The following is a 22,055-nucleotide window of genomic DNA, read 5'->3' as shown; positions in this document are numbered from 1 at the left end:
AACACTTACGAATGTTGCAGATCAAAATGGACTTGTTAACATAGCAGGGCGCCGGTTTGCGTTCCACCTGCGTTCCAAGATGGCAGAAGTGATGTGTCACGTAGATCCCACCCAACGCAATTCATCAGCAAAGTCTGACGTCATCAGGGGTCACATGACTGGACAGGTCCCTTCCTTCTATTTATATCACTGCCATATTAGGACCTTCAATCCATTTCAATCCTTTCATAACATAATTAGAACCAATTCTTTACATCCGCCAATGGTATTGGTAAAGAATTGGTTTTAATTATGGCATGAAAGGATAAAAACGGATTGGATATCCTAATATGGCAGTGATATAAATAAAAGGAAGTGACGTGTCCTGTCATGTGACCCCTGATGCCTTAAAAGCTATAGCAACAGTGCAGATTTCTCTGTTAAATAGGAACAGAGCCAATCCTTTAATTACCATGACAATAACATATATTCCACCATGGCAACAAGGCCATTACTTTTCTCTTTCATTGCCATATCTCCAGGGTCAATCCCCCTGTCGTCATGGCAACTACTCAGATCTCTATATCAAAATTCAACAGTGCAGATTCTTCCATCACTATGGAAATAGTCTGATCCCTTACCATGGAAACATGGAGTTGTGACTGATTCCTTAGTTGCCATGGCTATGGCATAGATCCCTCCAACTCCACGGCAGTGGCATAGATCCCTCTGTTTAATCCTTTAATTGCCATGACAACAGTGCTGACAGCTTGGATGTTGTTGCTATGGCAACAGTGCTATTATTGAGCCCTCATAAAATAATATGAATATCGATTCATGATAAAAATGTGTCTCTAGGTACTAAGCTTGTCTTTGGTAAAAGAGAAAAGACACAACAATTGTGTATCCTGTAAATGACTGAATGTGAACTTCAAATTTCTGTCCTCACTAGAGGATTTCGTCACCATATGAAGGAAATATGAAGGATTTCGCCACCATAAAAAGATATATCCTTTTCTTGTGAGTGCTCAGTGCATAAAGAAGTGTAGAGATCAGAGAGATCAACCCAGCCAGCTGATCACAGCATTGGTAATTCTCAGGTTCCTCTTCCAGTGTACTTTAACCACATGCCTACAGTGCACTTTCACCCCCTTCCCGCCCAGACTGATTTTCAGCTGTCAGCGCTCTCACACTTTGAATGACAATTACTCAGTCATGCAACACTGTGTCCATAAAAAATTTGCGTCCTTTTTTTCACACAAATAGAGCTTTCTTTTGATGGAATTTAATCACTACTGGGTTTTTTATTTTTTGTGCTATAAATAAAAAAAAGACTGAAAATATTGTGAAAAAACACATTTTTCTTTGTTTCTGTCATAAAATTTAGCAAATGAGTAATTTTTCTTCACTAATTTTGCCCAAAATTTATACTGCTACTTATCTTTGGTAAAAATAACCCAAATAAGTGTATATTATTTGGTCTTTGTGAAAGTTATAGAGTCCACAAGTTATGGTGCTATTCATTGAAAATTGATCACACTTGACCACACCTGATGTACTGAAGGCCTATCTCATTTCTTGAGACACTAAAAAGTCAGGAAAGTACAAATACCACCCAAATGACCCCTTTTTGGAAAGTAGACATTCCAAGGTATTTAATAAGGGGCATGGTGAGTTTTTTGAAGTTTTCATTTTTTCCCCACAACTCTTTGCAAAATGAAGATTTTTTTTTTTTTTTTTACAAATTGATGTATTAACAGGTTATTTCTCTCACACAGCATATGTATACTTGCAACTACACCCCAAAACACATTCTACTACTCCTCCTGAGTATGGCGATACCACATGTGTGAGACTTTTTCACAGCCTGGCCACATACAGAGGCCTAACATACAAGTAGTACCGTCCGGCATTTTAGGAGCACAAATTACACATATAATTTCCTGACAACCTATCGTACTTTTGAAGGCCCTGGAGCACCAGGACAATGGAAACCCCCATAAAATGACCCCATTTTGGAAAACAAACAGCCCAACGTATAATTTTTGAGGCATAATGAGTCTTTTGAATATGTCATTTTTTTCCACAAGTTTTTGGAAAATGTGGAAAGAAAATGAAAACACATTTTTTTTACACAAAGCTGTCCATTTATGCAATATTTCTAACACATAGCATGTACATAGCAAAAATTGCACCCCAAAATACATTCTGCTATTCCTCCTGAGTATGGCGATACCACATGTGTAACACTTTTTCACAGCCTGGCCACATACATAGGCCTAACATCCAAGTAGCGCTTTACACAAAGTTGTCCATTTATCCACTTTAAGACTGGGCCTATTTTTGACACTTGGTGTTTACAAGCTAAAATCATTTTTTTGCTAGAAAACTACTTGGAACCCCCAAACAATATATATTTTTTTTAGCAGAGACCCTAGAGAATAAAATGGAGATTTTTGCAATATTTTTTATCACACCATATTTGCGCAGCAGTCTTCCAAATGCGATTTTTTTGAAAAAAATTCACTTTTTTGAACTAAAAAATAAGAAAACAGTAAATTTAGCCCAATTTTTTTCCATAATGTGAAAGATAATGTTACAGTGAGTAATTAGATACCCAACATGTCATGCTTCAAAATTGCGCATGCTCACAGAATGGCGCCAAACATTGGTACTTAAAAATCCCCATAGGCAACATTTTAAAAATTTCTGCAGGTTACTAGCTTAGAGTTACAGAGGAGGTCTAGGGCTCAAATTATTGCTCTCGCTCTAACGATCGCGGCGATACCTCACATGTATGGTTTAAACACCGTTTACATATGTGGGCGGGACTTGCGTATGCGTTTGCTTCTGCGCGCGAGCTAACGGGGACAGGGCGCTTTCATTTTTTTTCTCCTATTTATTTTATTTATTATTTTTTTATTTTTACACAGTTTAAAAAAAATGTTTTGATCATTTTTATTCCTATTGCAAGGAATGTAAACATCCCTTGTAATAGAAATAGGCATGACAGGTCCTCTTTATTGTGAGATCTGGGGTCAAAAAGACCTCACACCTCACAACTACACTAAAAAAGAAAAAAAAAATTGTTGAAAGAGGAAAAAAAAAAGCGGCCCTTTAAACCGGTTGCTAGGCAACGTCTTTTGACGTAGCTCCGGTCCTCCAAGACCATAGAGTCGAGTGAGGGCCATCTTGCCCTCACTCGACTTCCTGTCTCTGAGGATCCGGGACCGGATAGTTTTCCCCGCTGCCGGCGGGTCCGGTAAGGTGGGAAAACGTCTGGGACGCAGCGGGAGGGGGGGGGGGCACCTCTTCCCCTGCACCGTAAGGGTAATTCTGCGGTGAATCCGCCACTGGGACCACCCTTATCTGAAAGCTGACCGCCCGCCGTTTCAAAAAATACCGGGGTTATGGGGGCTATCTGCTGCCATAACCCCAGTATTTAGCTTTTAATGGCTGATGCATATAGTCGTTAGGCGGTCAGTAAGTGATTGCATGTATATGGCAAACAGGTGACGATGACTGATGGGGTGACAGGTGACGATGACTGATGGGGTGACAGGTGATGATGACTGATGGGGTGACAGGTGACGATGATTGATGAGGTGACAGGTGATGATGATTGATGAGGTGACAGGTGATGATGATTGATGAGGTGACAAGTGACGATGATTGATGGGGTGACAGATGACAATCACTGACGGGGTGACATGTGACGATGATTGATGGGGTGACAAGTGACGATGATTGATGGGGTGACAAGTGACGATCACTGATGGGGTGACAAGTGACGATGATTGATAGGGTGACAGATGACGATGACTGATGGGGTGACACGTGACGGTGATTGATGGGGTGACAGGTGACGGGCGATGGTCACTGATGGGTGACAGGTGACGGGCGATGGTGCACGGCGGTACTGATGGCAGTCTCTGGTGACCGGTGAACTTTAGGCTACATTCACATGTGAGCATAGCGCTCATGGGCAGAATCACTGCGATTCTGCCCGCGATCCAGAAATCATTGCAAATTGCGGGACGCCTGTGCGTTGCCCATGATTTGCAATAGCACCCCAAACGCTGTGCGATGTTGCAGCGATTTCCGCCTGCCGAATCGAGGTAACATCGCGCAAACAACGCATGACGCCCCAAAGAAGCTCTTGTACCTTTTTTGGGCGTCATGCGTTGTTTGCGCGATGTTACCGCGATTCGGCAGGCGGAAATGGCAGCAACATCGCACAGCGTTTGGGGTGCTATTGCAAAAAACGGGCAACGCACAGGCGTCCCGCAATTTGCAATGATTTCAGGATCGCGGGCAGAATCGCAGTGATTCTGCCCATGAGCGCTATGCTCACATGTGAATGTAGCCTAAAGTTCACCGGTCACCAGAGACTGCCATCAGTACCGCCGTGCACCATCGCCCGTCACCTGTCACCCATCAGTGACCATCGCCCGTCACCTGTCACCCCATCAATCACCGTCACGTGTCACCCCATCAGTCATCGTCATCTGTCACCCGCGATCGCTACGCTCACATGTGAACGTAGCCTTATGGGTGTCAATTTCTGGGCACTGATGAGGTGACTGTTGGGTGACAGGTGACATTGGGGGGGGGGGCTGAGGACTGTGTGGGGACCTTTATTAGTGTGATTTTACTTTTTACAGGTGTACAGAGCAGTAACTCACTGTTTCTAGCTCTGCTCTCCTCACACTGGAAACTGTGTGAGGGGAGAAGAGCTAGTAACAGTGAGTTACTGCTCTTTGTTTACATTTTGTGATCGGCTGTGAATTGATTCACAGCCGATCACATAGTAAACAGTCACTGTCAGTGACTGTTTACTACTGCCGGTGACAGCTGTGTTCCTACGGAACTCGTGAACCGAACAGTATGTTGTTTACCGGGCGCCCGAGTTCGGCACATCGCAGATCTGGCAGACAGATTGTTGTGTGGGGCTGGGGATGACCCAGCGGTCATGGTGCATGTGGGCACTAATGACAAAGTTAAAGGTAGGTGGAGGATCCTTAAGAACGATTTCAGGGACTTAGGTAATAGATTGAGGAAAAGGACCTCCAAGGTGGTTTTCTCTGAAATACTGCCTGTACCTCGAGCCACACAGGAGAGGCAGAATGAGATTAGGGAACTTAACAAGTGGCTGAGGAATTGGTGTAGGAAGGAGGGGTTTGGGTTCCTGGAGAACTGGGCTGACTTCTCAGTCGGCTACCGGCTCTTTAGTAAGGATGGGCTGCACCTTAATGGGGACGGTACAGCTCTTTTGGGGAGAAAGATGGCCACCAAGCTGGAGGGGCTTTTAAACTAGGAGACGGGGGGGAGGGCTCAGAAGTAGAGTCAGTCAGGAGGGAGCAGAGGACAGAAGGCAGCTGTAGTGTCAGCAGCGACAGTAGGTCCACAATGTCAATTGGCAGGTCTGTGCGGGAAAATCTCAGACCAAACAGGAATAAACATAACCGTTTAACTTCCGTAAAACTAAGAGGGGTATATGCTAATGCCAGGAGCCTAGCTAATAAAATGGATGAGTTGGAAATGTTAGTACATGAGGAGGACATAGACCTTGTGGGAATAACAGAGACTTGGTTCGACCCCTCACATGACTGGCTGGCCAATATCCAAGGGTATTCGGTGTACCGGAAGGACAGGGTAGGAAAAAGAGGGGGAGGGGTATGTCTCTATGTCAAGAACAATATAAAGGTGATAGAAAGGAGTGACATTACGGATGGGATGAGCATGGATTTAGAATCTGAGTGGGTTGAACTCCATAGGGAAGGAGAAAAGGGGAAAGTAATTGTGGGGGTTTGCTATAGGCCACCTAACCAAGGGGAGGAGGTAGAGCTGGAATTTTTAGCACTAATGGGTAAAGTGGCAAAATTGGGATCAGTCATCATATTGGGGGACTTCAATTATCCCGACATTGACTGGGAAGAGGGGACTGCACACTCACAGAAGGCCCGTCTATTCACGGAAACCTTACTGGATAATTACATGTCACAGTTGGTGGATTCCCCTACCAGAGAAAATGCAGTCCTGGATCTATTGCTCACTAATGACCCAGACCTAATCTCGGAGGTAGGAGTCCAGGACAACCTGGGCTCTAGCGATCACAGGATGATCACATTTAGTGTAAATAACAATATAACAAGGCAAGTGGGGAACATAAGAACCCTAAACTTCAGAAGGGCAAACTTTCCAAAATTGTACTCATTGATGGAAAGGGTAAACTGGGACCAAACCCTGGGATCCCTGACCACAGAGGAAAAATGGGAATGCTTTAGGAACATATTAGGCAAAGGCATCTTGCAGTGCATTCCTATGGGAAATAAATTTAGAAGAGACAAAGCCAAACCTGGCTGGCTAAACTGTAGCGTCAAAAAACTTATTAGGGGAAAAAAATTGGCCTTCAAGAAGTATAAATCAGAGGGCACAGTATCGACTTTCGAGCAATACAAGGAGGCAAATAAGAAAAGTAAACAAGAAATCAAGATGGCTAAAATCAACTTTGAGAGACAAATAGCGGAGGATAGTAAAAAAAACCCAAAGAAATTCTTTAAATATATCAACAGCAAAAAAACTAAGGCAGAGCATATTGCACACATAATTAACAATGATGGGAGGATGGTTACAGAGGACACTGAAAAAGCAACCGTGCTGAATGCTTTTTTCTCGTCAGTCTTTACACAGGAAACGGAGGGGTACACTGACCATGACTGTATGGTTAGTAGTAATACACAGGACTTGCCACTATGGCTAACAGAGGGGGAAATCAGGGAAAGGCTGGATAAACTTAACACAAACAAATCACCAGGACCAGATGGCGTACATCCGAGAGTACTCAAGGAACTCAGTAAAGTTATATCGAGACCACTGTTCCTGATCTTTGCTGACAGTATTAGGACAGGAGATGTACCAGGGGATTGGAAGAAAGCTAACGTGATTCCAATATTCAAAAAGGGCCAGAGGCATATCCCGGGAAATTATAGGCCTGTCAGTTTGACATCAGTAGTATGTAAACTTCTGGAGGGGATGATAAGGGACTATATCGTAGAGTTTGCTAAAGACAACAACATCATCAGCAGTAACCAGCACGGGTTTACAAATGGGCGTTCTTGTCAAACCAATCTCTTAACATTCTACGAGGAGGTGAGCTGTGAGCTTGATAGGGGGAGACCAGTGGATGTGGTGTACTTGGATTTCGCTAAGGCGTTTGATACAGTTCCCCACAAGCGCTTAATTTATAAAATAAGATCTGCAGGTATCGATAGCAGGGTTTGCTCTTGGATACGGAACTGGCTTAAAAGGCGTGTCCAAAGGGTAGTAATAAACAGCGCATACTCAGACTGGTCTGAGGTGGTAAGCGGGGTCCCCCAAGGCTCAGTCTTGGGACCAACCTTGTTCAATTTATTCATAAACAACATTGAGGTCGGGATCAGTAGTTTGATATCAGTTTTTGCAGATGACACAAAATTGGGCAGGGCAATAACTTCACAACATGAAGCAGATATCCTACAGAATGACCTGGACAAAATTACAGAGTGGGCAACGACATGGCAAATGAGGTTTAACGTGGAGAAGTGTAAGGTTTTGCACTTGGGGACTAAAAGCATAAAAACACAATACACGTTAGGAAGGGAGCCCTTGGGGGAATCAAAAATGGAGAAGGATCTGGGAGTCTTGGTTGATGATAGATTAGGCAACAGCATGCAATGTCAAGCGGCAGCTGCCAAAGCCAACAGAATATTAGCATGCATAAAGAAAGGGATGTATTCCAGAGATAAGACTATAATCCTTCCACTTTATAAAACTCTGGTCCGACCGCATCTGGAGTATTCTGTCCAGTTCTGGTCGCCAGTCCTCAGGAGGGATGTGTTGGAGCTGGAGAGAGTCCAGAGAAGGGCAACTAAACTAATTAGGGGATTGGAGGACCTTGACTATGAAGAGCGTCTGCAATCGCTCGATTTATTCTCCCTGGAGAAGAGACGTCTGAGGGGGGACATGATAGCAATTTATTAATTTCTTAATGGGGATCCCAGCTTAGAAAAAAAAGCTGTTCATTCGAAGGGATTGCATGAGGACTCGAGGGCATACAATGCAATTAGAGGAGAAGCGTTTTAACCTCAGGCAACGCGGGGGGTTCTTTACTGTTAGGGCAACAAGATTGTGGAATTCTCTACCACAAGAGGTGGTTTCTGTGGGAAGTATGGTGGCTTTCAAAAGACTCTTAGACTTACATCTCAAGGATCAGAACATTCAGGGGTATGTGAGATGATTACGGCCACACACACCTACACAGGTTGAACTAGATGGACTATTGTCTTTATTCAACCTCACCTACTATGTAACTATGTAACTATGTAACAGTGTCACCGACATGACTGCGCTGCGCGCTCCCGATCGCGCATGCGCGGTCATCTCCCGGGCTCCTCTATTGTGGTCGGCTGTGTCATTGGAACACAGCCGATCACGTGGGAAACAGCCACGCCCATTGGCTGTTTCCCCCCTGCCGGTGACGGGGGGTGACACCGGCAGTGCAGGGCGGCGCGCACACGATCGCGCACCTGCACTGTGTTCTGGGATCACGTCATATGACGTCTTCCCAGGATAATGGTCACACCGCTCCGCTGTCAATTGACGGCGGGCGGGCGGCAAGTGGTTAAAGAGAGATTTTAATGTTTGTTTTTTATTTTGGTCAGTTTTGCCAACAGTAGTGAATGTACCAGGATAGTGCATGTGCTACCTCTCAGACCCAACCCTTTTTTTTGGAATTTTGCACCTTAGAAGGGGGAAGTATGTTACCAGGAAGATGACTAGGTTAAAATAAAGGGAAAAAACACCTGTAAAAAGCTAGTGTAGTTACCACATCTAAATACTTGTAAACTGTAGTATATAACATTGTTGTTCATGAGCTTAAATATGCAATAATACTTAACAGTTTAGAAAGGTGTTATAATTGCTCTGAAACCAACTTCTTCCCACAGTTAAAGCACCCCCACACAGTTAGAAAGCACTCCCTAGGAACACATATAACCCTTTGATTGCTCCTGATGTTAACCCCTTCCCTGCCAGTTTTATTAGTACAGTGACAGTGCATATTTTTTTAGCACTGATCATTGTTCTACTGTCACTGGTCCCCAAAGAAGTGTGAAAAGTGTCACTTAGTGTCCGATTTGTCCACTGCAATATCGTAGTCCTGCTATAGATTGCTGATCGCAGCCATTACTAGTAAAAAATAAATAAATGAATAAATAAAAATTCCATAAAAATATTCCATAGTTTGTAGATGCTATAACTTTTGTGCAAACCAATCAATATACGCTTATTGGAATTTTTCTAGCTCAAAAAATAAAAATTGCAGAGGTCATCAAACACAACCAAAAGAAAGCTCTATTTGTGGGGAAAATAGGGACATCAATTTTATTTTGGTACAGCATTGCATGATCACGCAATCGTCAGTTGAAATAACGCAACACCGTATAACAAATAATGGCCTGGTAATAAAGGGGGGTAAACCTTCTGGAGCTGAAGTGGTTAAGGGAAGTTCAAAGGAGAAATAGAAGTTGAAAAAAGATATATATAGGGAGAATGCCATTGAGGTGAAACTAAACCCATTGTTTTACGTGTTTCACAAAACAGTTATATTCAAGGCATGCCTTGTCACATTTGCTTGTACTCTCAACCAAACTGTCAATCCATGAAATGGAGCAGCACCTTTTTGGCTCTGAGGAAGAGGGTTCGTCCTCGAAACGCGTCAGCGGGTAGTGCCCTGGCTACCTTGGAGGTCTAGTGTTGATCATGCGATCTGATGTGCGGATGCAAGTTCAGCCATACACTTTGTATGGCTAAATTCGCACTGTATCCGCACCAAACACGCACATGACCCTTTTTTCCAGCTGCATCAGGATCGGATCGCACAGTGGTTCACACTTGTGCAATCCGATCCTGTGCGAACTGTCAGATAGCACTGCGATATGCGATCAAACTGGGGGTGTCGTTAACATTTAATTGACACCCCCTGCGTATCGCATATGGCAGTTTGAACTGCCAGATGTGCGTTTGCGATGTGGGAACAGGCTGCGAATTCGCAGCCTTCCCGTATCGCACAAGTGTGAACCGGTGTTGTAAAATTTTGTCGGACCCGTGAAAAAATCGGACCTCGTCACTTCCAGGGACAGAGCATCACAAAACAGCTGGGAGTCGTCCGTGCGCATGCGGAGTCGTCCGTGCGCATGCGCAGAAGACATTTTTTGAGGTTTGGCCGCGTCATCTGCAGAGCTGAATAGAGGAGGCGTGACGGAGGTGCGGCCGTGTAATAAATGCAGGGCTTAAGCGACTCCTGTTTTATTATCTTTAGTAATTATCGTATTATTTATCCTTAGGATTTGATTACATTTAGTATTTCTTATTTTGTATTATAGAAATACTAAATGTTATGAAATCCTAAGGATAAATAATACGATAATTACTAAAGATAATAAACATAAAGAGTCGCTAAAGTCCTGCATTTATTACACGGCCGCACCTCCGTCCCGCCTCCTCTATTCAGCTCTGCAGATGACGCGGCGGTGTCTTCCGTCCCACCTCAGCCCCGCCTTCTCTCAGTCAACTGCCCGCTATGTGTTATAATTTTACCAAACCAAGATAATGTCTTGTGCGCATGCGCACTTGAGACTCCCATGAGCTGTTTCATGACATACGGTCACCGGAAGTGACGAGGTCCGATTTTTTCATGGGTCCAAGAAAATTTTAGAACACCGGGACTAAAGGATAAGACAGTTAAGTTCCACCTTCAATGCGGGCCAAAGGCATTCTTTTATAAGCATATTCCCTGGGACCACTCAACTGAATATCAGACCTACAATTCCTATGAAAACCAGCTGCTAGTGTATTATTATTATTATTATTATTATTATTATTATTATTATTATTATTAAGTGTTGTCAAGCTGATGTAAACTTCACACATATCATTTCTCTAAGGATATGTCTTCTTTTTGTATCTTAATTCTTTACAGCGACATGTTCATTAGTAATTTTAGCTAAATTCATTATATTTTACATAACTTGAAAGAGATCGATTAAGAAATTTAATGTTTTTTGTTTTTTTTTAAAGTGACTTATTCTCTTCAAGCCCTATATAGATGCAGAAAAAGCTGTTTGTGCTTCCATTTAATCAGTGACATAATTACATTTTGTAATTCTTGAATTAATACTTCTGTCCTCTGTAAAGCTGATATTCAACTGTATATTATCCAGTTTACCTGTGGTACAGTGGATTGCATTCATTATTACTTGATTTCCTTAAAACCAAATATAATTCTTAGCCTTCCAGCTAGACAGTGTAAGAAAGGACTCTACAGAATGGGGCTCATGCTAGGTGTGGGTCTATTGATACATTGGCTAGAAGGCAAAAGTTAATGAGACATGCTGTGTAGTTGTACACTTCTGTAAATGCCATGTGTAGTGCCAAGCCAGGAGCAGTATTGATAGATTTTAATTATCTAGACAGAATTCTTTCTCAGCCAATTTAACAGCAGTACGTTAATGAGTCAGCAGTAACACGAAAAGCCAGTCAAATCAATAAATCTCCACTATGCTGTATTTTACAGCTATGTTCTCTTTTCTTTCTGCTCACATGCTCATTTACAGTTTACAGGGCATTTAACACGTCATTTAGCAGGTTGTGAACAGACCTTCCTTGTTAGGAAGATAGTTCTGTGAGGGACAGTAAAACAAACCAAATCCAAACCTTGAACGTGAAGTGCTATGGTGGCCATTCCCACCTTCAACCCTTTTCTGCTTCTAGCGCAACATTTTTCAAAAATTTTTTTTGTAAGCACCATACCCTTTTAAAGTATGCAAAAGTTTGAAGCACCTCAGTTTTAAATGTAACAAATATAGATTTTATCTATTAATGGAAAACCTGAGAATGGGACATTGTACACAACTGCTTTGTTGAATTTAACTTTACATCAGAAGCTCCCTTCACATAAGAGGTTCTCCCATCACTTCAGAGGTCCCGCCATCACATCAAAACTTTTATTCATGCCAGTCCTGTCCACACCATGGCAACTCAAAGTGCTGTTCAAACTAGGCCTCATGCTCACGGCACCCCAGAGGAACCCAGATGGCACCCCAGGGTGCCACTGCATCCCGGGTTGAGAAACAGTGTTCTAGAGAAATAACAGGAAATAAACAGTACAGAATCTGAAACAATGCATTGTTTGCTCATTGGAAAAGATATTTGTTGTACCTTGATATGGATTTGCATAGAGGTTTTGCAAATATTTTTTTTTCTTTATAATAGAACAAAAAATTAGCACAGGAAAGATTTCATATGGATATTAAAGTAGAACTAAGCCCATCAATTTAAGTTTCTCAAAACAGTTACATTCAAGGCATGCCACAAATGATAACTGTCATAGCTGCTTTGGCTTCCATCCAAACAGTCAAGCCAGCAGCTGGCAGCTGTTATGACAGAGCAAATGTGCAGCCCCATGGCACTTGCACATCAAACAGAGGCTAAGATGGCAGCTTCCTTGCCTCTAAAGAATAGGATGGTTTAGTTCTATTTTATTTGTTTTTCCAAAAACAATTTTATTAAGAAGAAAAAAAAATGATGGCAATTTACAAAAAAAAAAAACAAAGAAAAAACAAAAAAAAATCAGAATAGTTGTTTAACAATCATGACAGAAGCAGAAGAAGCTACATACAGTTTACATAGTATGCATGTATTATAAAGCAAGCCAAAAGTTTTGTTTTATTTGAAGTGTTTAAGTATTTTAAGTGTTTTCATGTTTAGCTAGCAGATGGAGTTCTTAGCTGCTTTTCAGATATAACTTATTTTTATTATTAGACTTATTTGTTCATTGATTCCAGAGGTCAATACCTCCGGCTCCAATTTACATGGAAAAGAGACTCATTCTCATCTCTCTTGCTGTGTATCAGAAAGAGAAAGTCTTATGACAAATAGCTTTCACTGTGCATCTTCTTTAACAACTTCATTATGCTCGGTGAATCATGTTATGGGTGCACCGACAAAGTTCAAAAAGAAGGTTTTATATCAGATATATTTATATTTATATAATATTTAAATCTTCAGGTTAACAACGTTTATACACACAAGAAAAATTGTAATGAGATAAATATGTAGGCTGCCATTGCTGTCTCCTCCATCTGAAAATAGTAACTGCTCAGCTGTCATGGCAATGCTTTGGTGTCATTGGATTCTGAGTTACTGACATGAAATTAGAATAAGCTAATTTGCTTTAGGGCTCATTCACATGGGCATCTAAAATAATGCATTTAGATAAAGGGTAAAGTTTTGTACACGTCTATAAGCAGCACTATAGGAATCAATGGGTCCATACATGGCTGCGTCTACAAATGTGTGTCACGTGTTGACAGGTGTAGTGACCCTTTAATTTTGGCCCCTCCTGATGCTGTGTCATAGGTGAGGGTCCCAGCTGTGGGTGGGGCCCAGGCAGGCAGACAGGGATTTTGGAACAGAACACCCCAGAGGTGCAAATATGTAATCCTACACAGTTCACCCAAAGAGCCTTGTGTAGGGCTGAATTCCCAGGAGAGGTGTCACAGTTGTGTGAGGACTAGCTGGAGTCACCTTGTCTAACCCTGACCTACTCTAGGTGCTGTAGCATGGTGCGTTTTGCCTTGGGGGGCCTCTGACAAAGTCTTCTATGTAAGTGGCACCATAAACCTGGAAATAGATGTTATCTGCATCCAAAAAAACATGTCCACGCCTATACATATCTGCAGATTTTGCACATGCACGTACGTGTGTACGTGTATATGCATTCACATGTAAAGTCACTAGAAGAACTGTAAATACAAGTACTTAAGTGTGTATTTTACGCAGGATCTTTTGCCATCTCTGCAAGCAAGAACCTGATTTTAATTTCTATTATTTTGTATAGAAAGAGCAGTTTTGAAGTGGACAAAAGTCTGTTGAAGTCAGACACAACCAGTCAACTATCATTCATTTAGACAGGCTAAATAGGCCTGTCAGAGGTTGTGACACATGATAGTAGTGATGCATAAAGAAAGTGATAGGTGCAAGTTAACATTTTTTACAAGCTCTGTAGCTTTTAGTTGAAACTCTTTTCAAAAGGTTATTTAAAAAGGCATTGGCCAAACACTTTCAAGTTTTGAAAGCCTTAGTTGTATATCTTACTGTATATCTTACTGTATTTGTTTTTTTTTATTGCAGAGTGTTTGGATTTGCAATAGTTGCTACATCAACGTTAAACATGTTAATACCATCGGCAGCGAGGGTGCATTTTGGTTGTGTCATCTTTGTCAGGGTCCTGCAGGGATTAGTAGAGGTAAGTCTTTGATTATAATAGAGCTGGCATATTAATGCTGGTGCAAAAAGGTCATCCTATTATTGTTCCTTAACAAAGAAAAATGTGTACGTCACTGTTTTTTTAAATCAGTTCTTAGGTACCACTAAAGCCTAGCACACATGAGCCAAATGTCAGGAGGCATGGGCCGGTTCAATAGAAACCATCCAACATTTGGCCCATGTGTACTTGAGTTGGTCCGACAGAAGTCGTCCGTTCGGCTGGCTTCTGTCGAAGGTGCATTACTGAAAAACGGCTGTCGATCAGTCGCTTCTGATCAGCGCTCTTAGCCAATGGCTGAGAATGCTGACTGGAGTGTTCGGGGGGGGGGGGGCTCTGTCCGAACACAATAGCATAGCAGGGGAGATTGGACCTGTAGTGTGTATGAGGCTTAACAGAGAAAGGTGTATTTACAGCAGACATCTCCAAGCTTTGTCAGCTTGCCATGTTCATACAGCATAAGGCCCCTTTCACACTAATGATCTGATCAGATCCATCTATCAGTTTTTCAGGCGGACCTGATTGGATGCCCCATGCTTCCCTATGGGGCAGCAAATGTCAGCAGAGACATCTCTGCTCACATCTGATCTGATCCTGTCTGTCATATCTGGATGGATGGAAACCCTATTTTCCATCCGTCTGGCGGATCAGATCGGATGGGATCGGATGAGAACGGACAGGCGGTCCTTTCTCATCCGATTCCCCCATAGAGGACAGCGGGGATCTGACAGCTCCATCTCTGCACACAGAGCGGAGACGGAGCTGTCATCCGCCTGCTCAGCGAATCGATCCCCGCTGAGCAAAACGGGCTCCGTCGACGGAACGGACCTGTGCGAAAGGAGTTCACAGTTTAATAAAAAAGAATCTTAAGGATCATAAAACAAAATGGAAATTGAAGTGCCATGCCTCTGCTAAAGGGTCCATTATTATTCCAATAAGACCGTTATTCCTAATTTTGAAGGGTAGCTAACTGACTGGAATGGTACCAACCGACTGGTGAAAAGCAAACAAGGTATCAATATTAAAAAAAAGGTTGGGATAATTACATGGAATCTACAGACCAATCAGCCTGCTATCAATAGAATGTAAATTTATATACAGTATCTCACAAAAGTGAGTACACCTCTCACATTTTTTTAAAATATTTTATTATATCTTTTCATGTGATGACACTGAATAAATGACACTTCACTACAATGTTAAGTAGTGAGTGTACAGCTTGTATAACAGTGTAAATTTGCTGTCCCCTCAAAATGACTCAACACACAGCCATAAATGTCTAATGGCAACAAAAGTGAGTACACCCCTAAGACAAAACGTCCACATTGGGCCAAATGAGCCATTTTCCCTCCCCGGTGTCAGGTGACTCGTTAGTTTTGCAAGGTCTCAGGTATGAATGGGAAGCAGGTGTGGTAAATTTGGTGCTATTCCTCTCACTCTCTCATACTGGTCACTGGAAATTCAACATGGCCCCCAATGGCAAAGAACTCTCTGAGGATCTGAAAAAAGAATTGTTGATATACATAAAGATGGCCCAGGCTATATGAAGATTGCCAATGCCCTGAAACTGAGCTGCAGCACAGTGGCCAAGAACATACAGCAGTTTACCAAGACAGGTTACACTCAGAACAGGCCTCGCCAAGGTCGACCAAAGAAGTTGAGTGCACATGCTCAGCGTCATATCCAGGGGTTGTCTTTGGGAAATAGACATATGAGTACTGCCAGCATTGCTTCAGAAGTTGAAGGAGTGGGGGATCAGCCTGTCAATGCTCTGACCATACACCTACACCTGCATTAAATTGGTCTGCATGGCTGTCATCCCAGAAGAAAGCCTCTTCTAAAGATGATGCACAAGAAAGCCCACAAATAGTAGACTAAGGACATAGATTACTGGAACCATGTCCTGTGGTCTGATGAGACCAAGATAAACGTATTTGGTTCAGATGGTGTCAACCATGTGTGGCGGCAACCAGGTGAGGAGTACAAAGACAAGTGTGTCTTACCTACAGTCAAGCATGGTGGTGGGAGTGTCATGGTCTGGGGCAGCATAAGTGCTGCTGACACTGGGGAGCTACAGTTTATTGGGGGAACCATGAATGCCAACATGTACTGTGACATACTGAAGCAGAGCATGATCCCCTCTTCAGAGACTGGGCCGCAAGGCAGTATTCCAACAGGATATCGATCCCAAACACACCTCCAAGGCGACCACTGCCTTGCTAGAGAGGGTAAAGGTGATGGACTGGCCAAGCATGTCTCCAGACCTAAGCCCTATTGAGCAGCCGTGGGGCATCTTCAAATGGAAGGTGGAGGAGCACAAGGTCTCTAACATCCACCAGCTCCATGATGTTATCATGAAGGAGTGGAAGAAGGTCTGGTGAACTCCATGCCCAAGAGGGTTAAGTGCTGGAAAATAATGGTGGCCACAAAAAATATTGACACTTTGGACCCAAATGGGACATATTCACTTAGGGGTGTACTCACTTTTGTTGCCAGCGGTTTAGACATTAAGGGCTGTGTGTGGAGTTATTTTGAGGGGACAGCAAATTTACACTGTCATATAAGCTGTAAACTCACTTCTTTACATTGTAGCAAAGTATCATTTCTTCAGTGTTGTCACATGAAAAGATATAATAAAATAATTACAAAAATGCAAAGGGTTGTATTCACTTTTGTGGGATACTGTATATAAAAGAAATTATAAGGGAGCATATCCAAACATTTGTTGATGAAAATAGTATCATATGTAGTAACTAATATGGATTTATGAAGTACTATTCTTGCCAGACCAACCTTTTAACATTCTATAAGGAGGTGAGCTGTAATTTGGATAGAGGAAGGCCTGTGGACTTAATATATCTAGATTTTGCTAAGGCATTTAAAACATTAGCCCAGAAAAAAATTATCTACAAATCAGGTCTTTTGCATTGATGACATGGTTTGCACATGGAAAGGAAACCGTCTGCAGGAGCATGTCTAGAGGGTGGTTACTAATAGTATATTTTGCCAATGGCCTAGGGTTGTGAGTGGGGTGCCCCAGGGTTCTGTCCTGGGACTAATTCTGTTTAACTTGTTCATAAATATATAAAGGTTGGAACAAATAGTTCAATCACAGTGTTTGCTGAGGATACAAAGCTGAGCAGAACAATATCGTCACAACAGAATATAGCAACTTTACAAGAAGGCCAAGTTAACATAGAGGGGTGGGGAGCTATATAGCAGATGAAGTTCAATGTAGGAAAATGTAAAATGATGCACTTAAGATCTAAAAATATGCATACCAGTTACAAGCTAGGAGGAGAACCTCTTGGGGAATAAAGGATAGTAAATGATCTGGGGGTCCTAGTAAATGACAGACTTAGCAATAGCATGCAATGCCAAGCCCAATCCTAATCAAGGCCAGTGGCCTATTAGCATGCATTAAAAAGGATATTTACTTAAGACATAAAACTGTAAATCTACTACTTTACAAAACTCTGGTTCAGCCACATCTTGAGTATGCTGTGTGTTTCTGGTCCTCAGTCTTCAGGAGAATATCCTTGAACTGGAGAGAGTCCAGAGAGGGGGAACAAGGCTAATAAGGTGGCTGAAGGACCTCAGTTATGAAGAAAGACTACAAATATTAAATGTATTCTGCCTGGAGAGTTGAAACTTAAGAAGAGATATAATAACGATATACAGATCCTTGAATGGTGACTCCAGCATTGGAAGAAAACTTTCTAATCATAGGTTAAAAGCCACAAAGTGATGTTGGACAGGATATGGTTCAATCATAAGTTGCATACTGTAAGGGGTACTTTACTGTTAGAACAGTGAGGATGTGAAACTCCCCATCACAGTTAATGGTGTCAGCGGAGAGTGTAACTTAGTTGAGTTTTATAGTGAACACAATGTACAGGAACATAGAAAACAGTAGATACACATACATGGGCAGCACGTTGGCTTAGTGGTTAGCCTGGTAGTACTAAGTACAAATCCCAGCCATGGCACTACCTGCCTGGAGTTTGCATGTTCTCCCTGTGTCCCTGTGGGTTTCTTCTGAGTACTCCGGTTTTCTTCAACAAAGACATGCTAGGAGGTAATTGGCTCCTGTCTAAATTGTCCGGAGTATGCACATGAATGTGAGTTAGGGACCTTAGATTGTAAGCTCCTTGGGGTCAGGGACTGATGTAAATGTACAATATGTAAATGCATAAATTGACAGTGCTATAAAAGCCCCTATGGCAACAACATTCTCAGGTTGAACCGGATGGACTTGTGTCTTTATTCAACCCAACCAATTATGTAACTATGTAAAATGCAGAGACACAATCCAAAGAGTATCCATTGCATTTTGGGGGTCCAAGTTTGCCCCCTTCACCAGGGCTTGATTGAGAACAATGTGACCTGGACCTTTAATGTTATTCCAGTGTGGTTACGAGTACAGGTCTTGTCAGCAGCTGGTCTGGCAGCAAACCTAAAGGGTCAAAACAACTGGTATCTATCACAGAAAGTCAAAGCTTTCGTCTAGTACTGGAGTCAATAGCCAACTTAAGGAAGCTGCAATGAATCTGGGGCAGCCTATCACTGTTTCTTGAGGTACAGGCTCAGTGTGAGGTAAGCTGCCCTGATAGGCTTCCGTCACAAAGCATACAACAGATTTCTTACTTATGGGAATTGTACAGTACCACGCTGCACATATTCTGTAAGGCAATTGGCACTAACATGTTACTACGGAACTGCCAATTGGGGAACACAGGTGAAATAATTAGAACATTTCAATCAGAATGTTGTGAATTAAAATATCTGTATGATAAACACAAAATTAACTGCAAAAATGTATGTTAGATGCTATATTGTATATAAAAATGTTGTGCCACTGGACAGTATGTTTAGTACTTCCAACATGACCCTTCAGCAAGGTATGCAATATTTCGGCCTTCAATTATCTACTATCATTTTGATTTAAAATGCATCAGCTTAGTTGATGAACTACAAACCAACACAACCTTATTTAAAAATTTTGTTTGCATCATATACAGTTGTATTAAATGTGTGTATTAACAATCTGTTGTTGCAATTAAGGGAGTTACATACCCAGCTTGCCATGGAATCTGGAGCAAGTGGGCACCACCGTTGGAGCGCAGTAGGCTGGCCACAACAGCTTTCTGTGGTATGTCATTTAATACAGTTTACACTGCTTTTTACACTGGCTTTTCATTTCACTGTTTGTTAACATATATCACATGATAAAACGGTCACCTTCTGGTAATTGTTGTGGATATGACAGTTTTTTTTAGTTTTGGATAAAGTGGAGATTGATTAGAACACCTGTCAGGGCTGTATTGCTATCTGTGCCTCTTTTGGGAAGATTTACCTTCTCTTTTCTTTTCCAAGGATTTTATTGGAGTTTTCTTAACAGTTTCCAAGTTTATAAAGAAAATGTCAGCATGACGAATATATCAAAGTACATAGTCATGCACAATAAGGAGATTATGTCATACATGGCAGATAATTATCAGCATAGTAAAAGATAAACATTGTCTTATCATAAGAGGCCAGGTGACAAACTCAGGTCAAGAAGAAGGCATATTCTAAATAAAACGTACCTTATATTCAGCTAATATTTTCATACTTTGCATTATATTTTTTCACTCTGATAGCAAATGATCACAGAAATGTTTCTAGAGATTTCAAAGGCTATTTTATTTTGGAACGGGGGGCAGGGGTGCAGAGGAGGTATGGTTTTAAAATACATATGTGCTGGTACAAGCAGAAAACAAGAAATGGAGATGCCCATCATCAAAAGGGCAAGGTAAAGTCTCTTGTTATAGCTGGGAAGTGTGAAAATTATTATACATAGAAATGGGGAAGAGGAGAAGGCCTCACTGTTTCCCTCTTGAGTAAGCATGTTTAGGGGATATGTCCGGTAACAGGTATTGGCCCAGGTGAGAACTGTGGTACAACAGCACATAGCAAGCCTTGAAATTCAAGCCAGGTGAATTTGGAAAGATCATCATGCTCTACACTGATCAGTTCCTCCATCTGCTGTCTGATGAATGTGATGATACCAATTAGTACGCGGAGGAGGAGTACTGGAGCCCCAATGTGAGGAAATGCATCTTCTGGCAGCATTTGCAAGATGTAGAGCTAATGATTTGTGATAAGTGATTTTTGAAAAAGAGGAGTGTTGCAATAAGTATTGAGCAGGGGTGAAATCAAGAGTGTACGTGGTTATTTTGGCTATGTCTGCGTGTATCGCAGACCAAAACGGTTGTAGTTTTGTGCACAACCACCTAAGTCTAACAAAGGGCCAGGTTCAGACTCACATCTCCAGCTTAGAAGAGATTGACGGAGAAAATTTGTGGTAAGGGTGTCCTATAACATCCTGAAAATAATTTGTATCCTGCTTCTTACTTTTATTGAGCCCCTATGCGAGTGGTAGAGGATCCTGTCCCAATCTTCCTCTGTGAGTTTAAGATCAGGTTGGTTTTCTTCGTTGTGACACATTTCACTGGCCTTCGGGGAGCTGTTTGAAAAAAGGAGAGTGTGTAGCATAGATAGTACGTGTCATTGTGATGTGGATCTGGATCATATAGCCTCAAATGGGGTGTGCGGAGGAGACCAGTTGTGGGAAGTTTACGGGTAATTAAAGAAGTGCCGCATTTGGACGTAAGCCAGAAGAGGAAAGAAGAGGTGCGCATCTTACCTTTAGGGCATCGTAAGATAGAAAGGTGCCTCTAAGAGGGAAGTGATTGGCAGAAATCTGCTCATGAGGCCAGATCTCTTTTAGGAATTGAGGGGATAAGCCTGGGGGGAAGTCAGGATTATATCAAAGAGGGTTAAGCGGCCCCAGTAGGGTTACCACCTCATCCCTTTATACCAGGACACACATTATATACACAGGTTACATGGCTGATTAAGGTGGTAATTAAACTCACTTAGTGCCTTATGTGCATTATATTAGCCCCAGAACCTGTGTAGGTAATATGTGTCCTGGTTTAAAGGGATGAGGTGGCAACCCTAGGCCCCAGGGATAAGGAGAGGGCAAAAGATTTGCATGCCAGTCTAAAGCAAAGCAGGGATGCTCCTATCATTGGTTGATCTGTACAGTCTTAAGGAGTATGCTGCTTAGGTAGCCAGGGGATCAGGGTAGGGGGACTGTCAAATTTGCCTGCTCTAGTTGGACACATGCTTTCACATTTTGGTGTAGGTTCCAGTTAACTATTCTCCTGAGATGACATGCCAAGTAATATTTGTAGACTTCTGGCAAATCTATGCCTCCCTTTAGTTTTGAATGGATTGGCACTGATCTGCATACTGAGGAGCACAAAAGCACATTGCACTTTCACTGGCTACTTGCTTAAAATTGGATTTTTTGGGACTTTAAGAATAAGACTTTTTTTATTCATTTATTTATTTATTCACTATTTATTTATATCTATATGGTAACTAGCAATGTTTTGCACTTTATTGTATATTGAATTTGCATAATCAGCACTATTTCGCACTTTTTTGTGTATTTTTTAAGTTAATGGTGAAATATTCGAACTTATAGAATTTTTGCATATTTTGCACATTCTTTACAGTATTGATTAATTTGCACAATCATTTTGCACTTTATACATATATATATATATACATATACATATATATATATATATATATATATATATATATATATCATACCTTTTTTGCGCTGTGTACTATTTTATTGACCCTTGTCCTCTGT

General features: G+C 41.8%; 1 protein-coding gene across 1 annotated transcript in view; it reads left to right on the top strand.

Annotated features, from left to right (window-relative positions):
• Positions 1-22,055, top strand: part of SLC17A7 (solute carrier family 17 member 7) — a 349,008-nt gene that overhangs the window by 244,499 nt on the left and 82,454 nt on the right. Inside the window, exons 4-5 of the mRNA XM_082273561.1 lie at positions 14,212-14,326; positions 19,409-19,496. Of these exons, the coding sequence (XP_082129687.1) occupies positions 14,212-14,326; positions 19,409-19,496 (203 nt within the window). The remainder of the gene's footprint in view (positions 1-14,211; positions 14,327-19,408; positions 19,497-22,055) is intronic.

The sequence above is a fragment of the Pelophylax lessonae genome, assembly GCF_965119305.1.
Source record: "Pelophylax lessonae genome assembly, chromosome: 12".
NCBI lineage: Eukaryota > Metazoa > Chordata > Amphibia > Anura > Ranidae > Pelophylax > Pelophylax lessonae.
The sequence above is the reverse complement of the archived record's forward strand: the minus strand, read 5'-3'. Positions and strand labels throughout refer to the sequence as shown.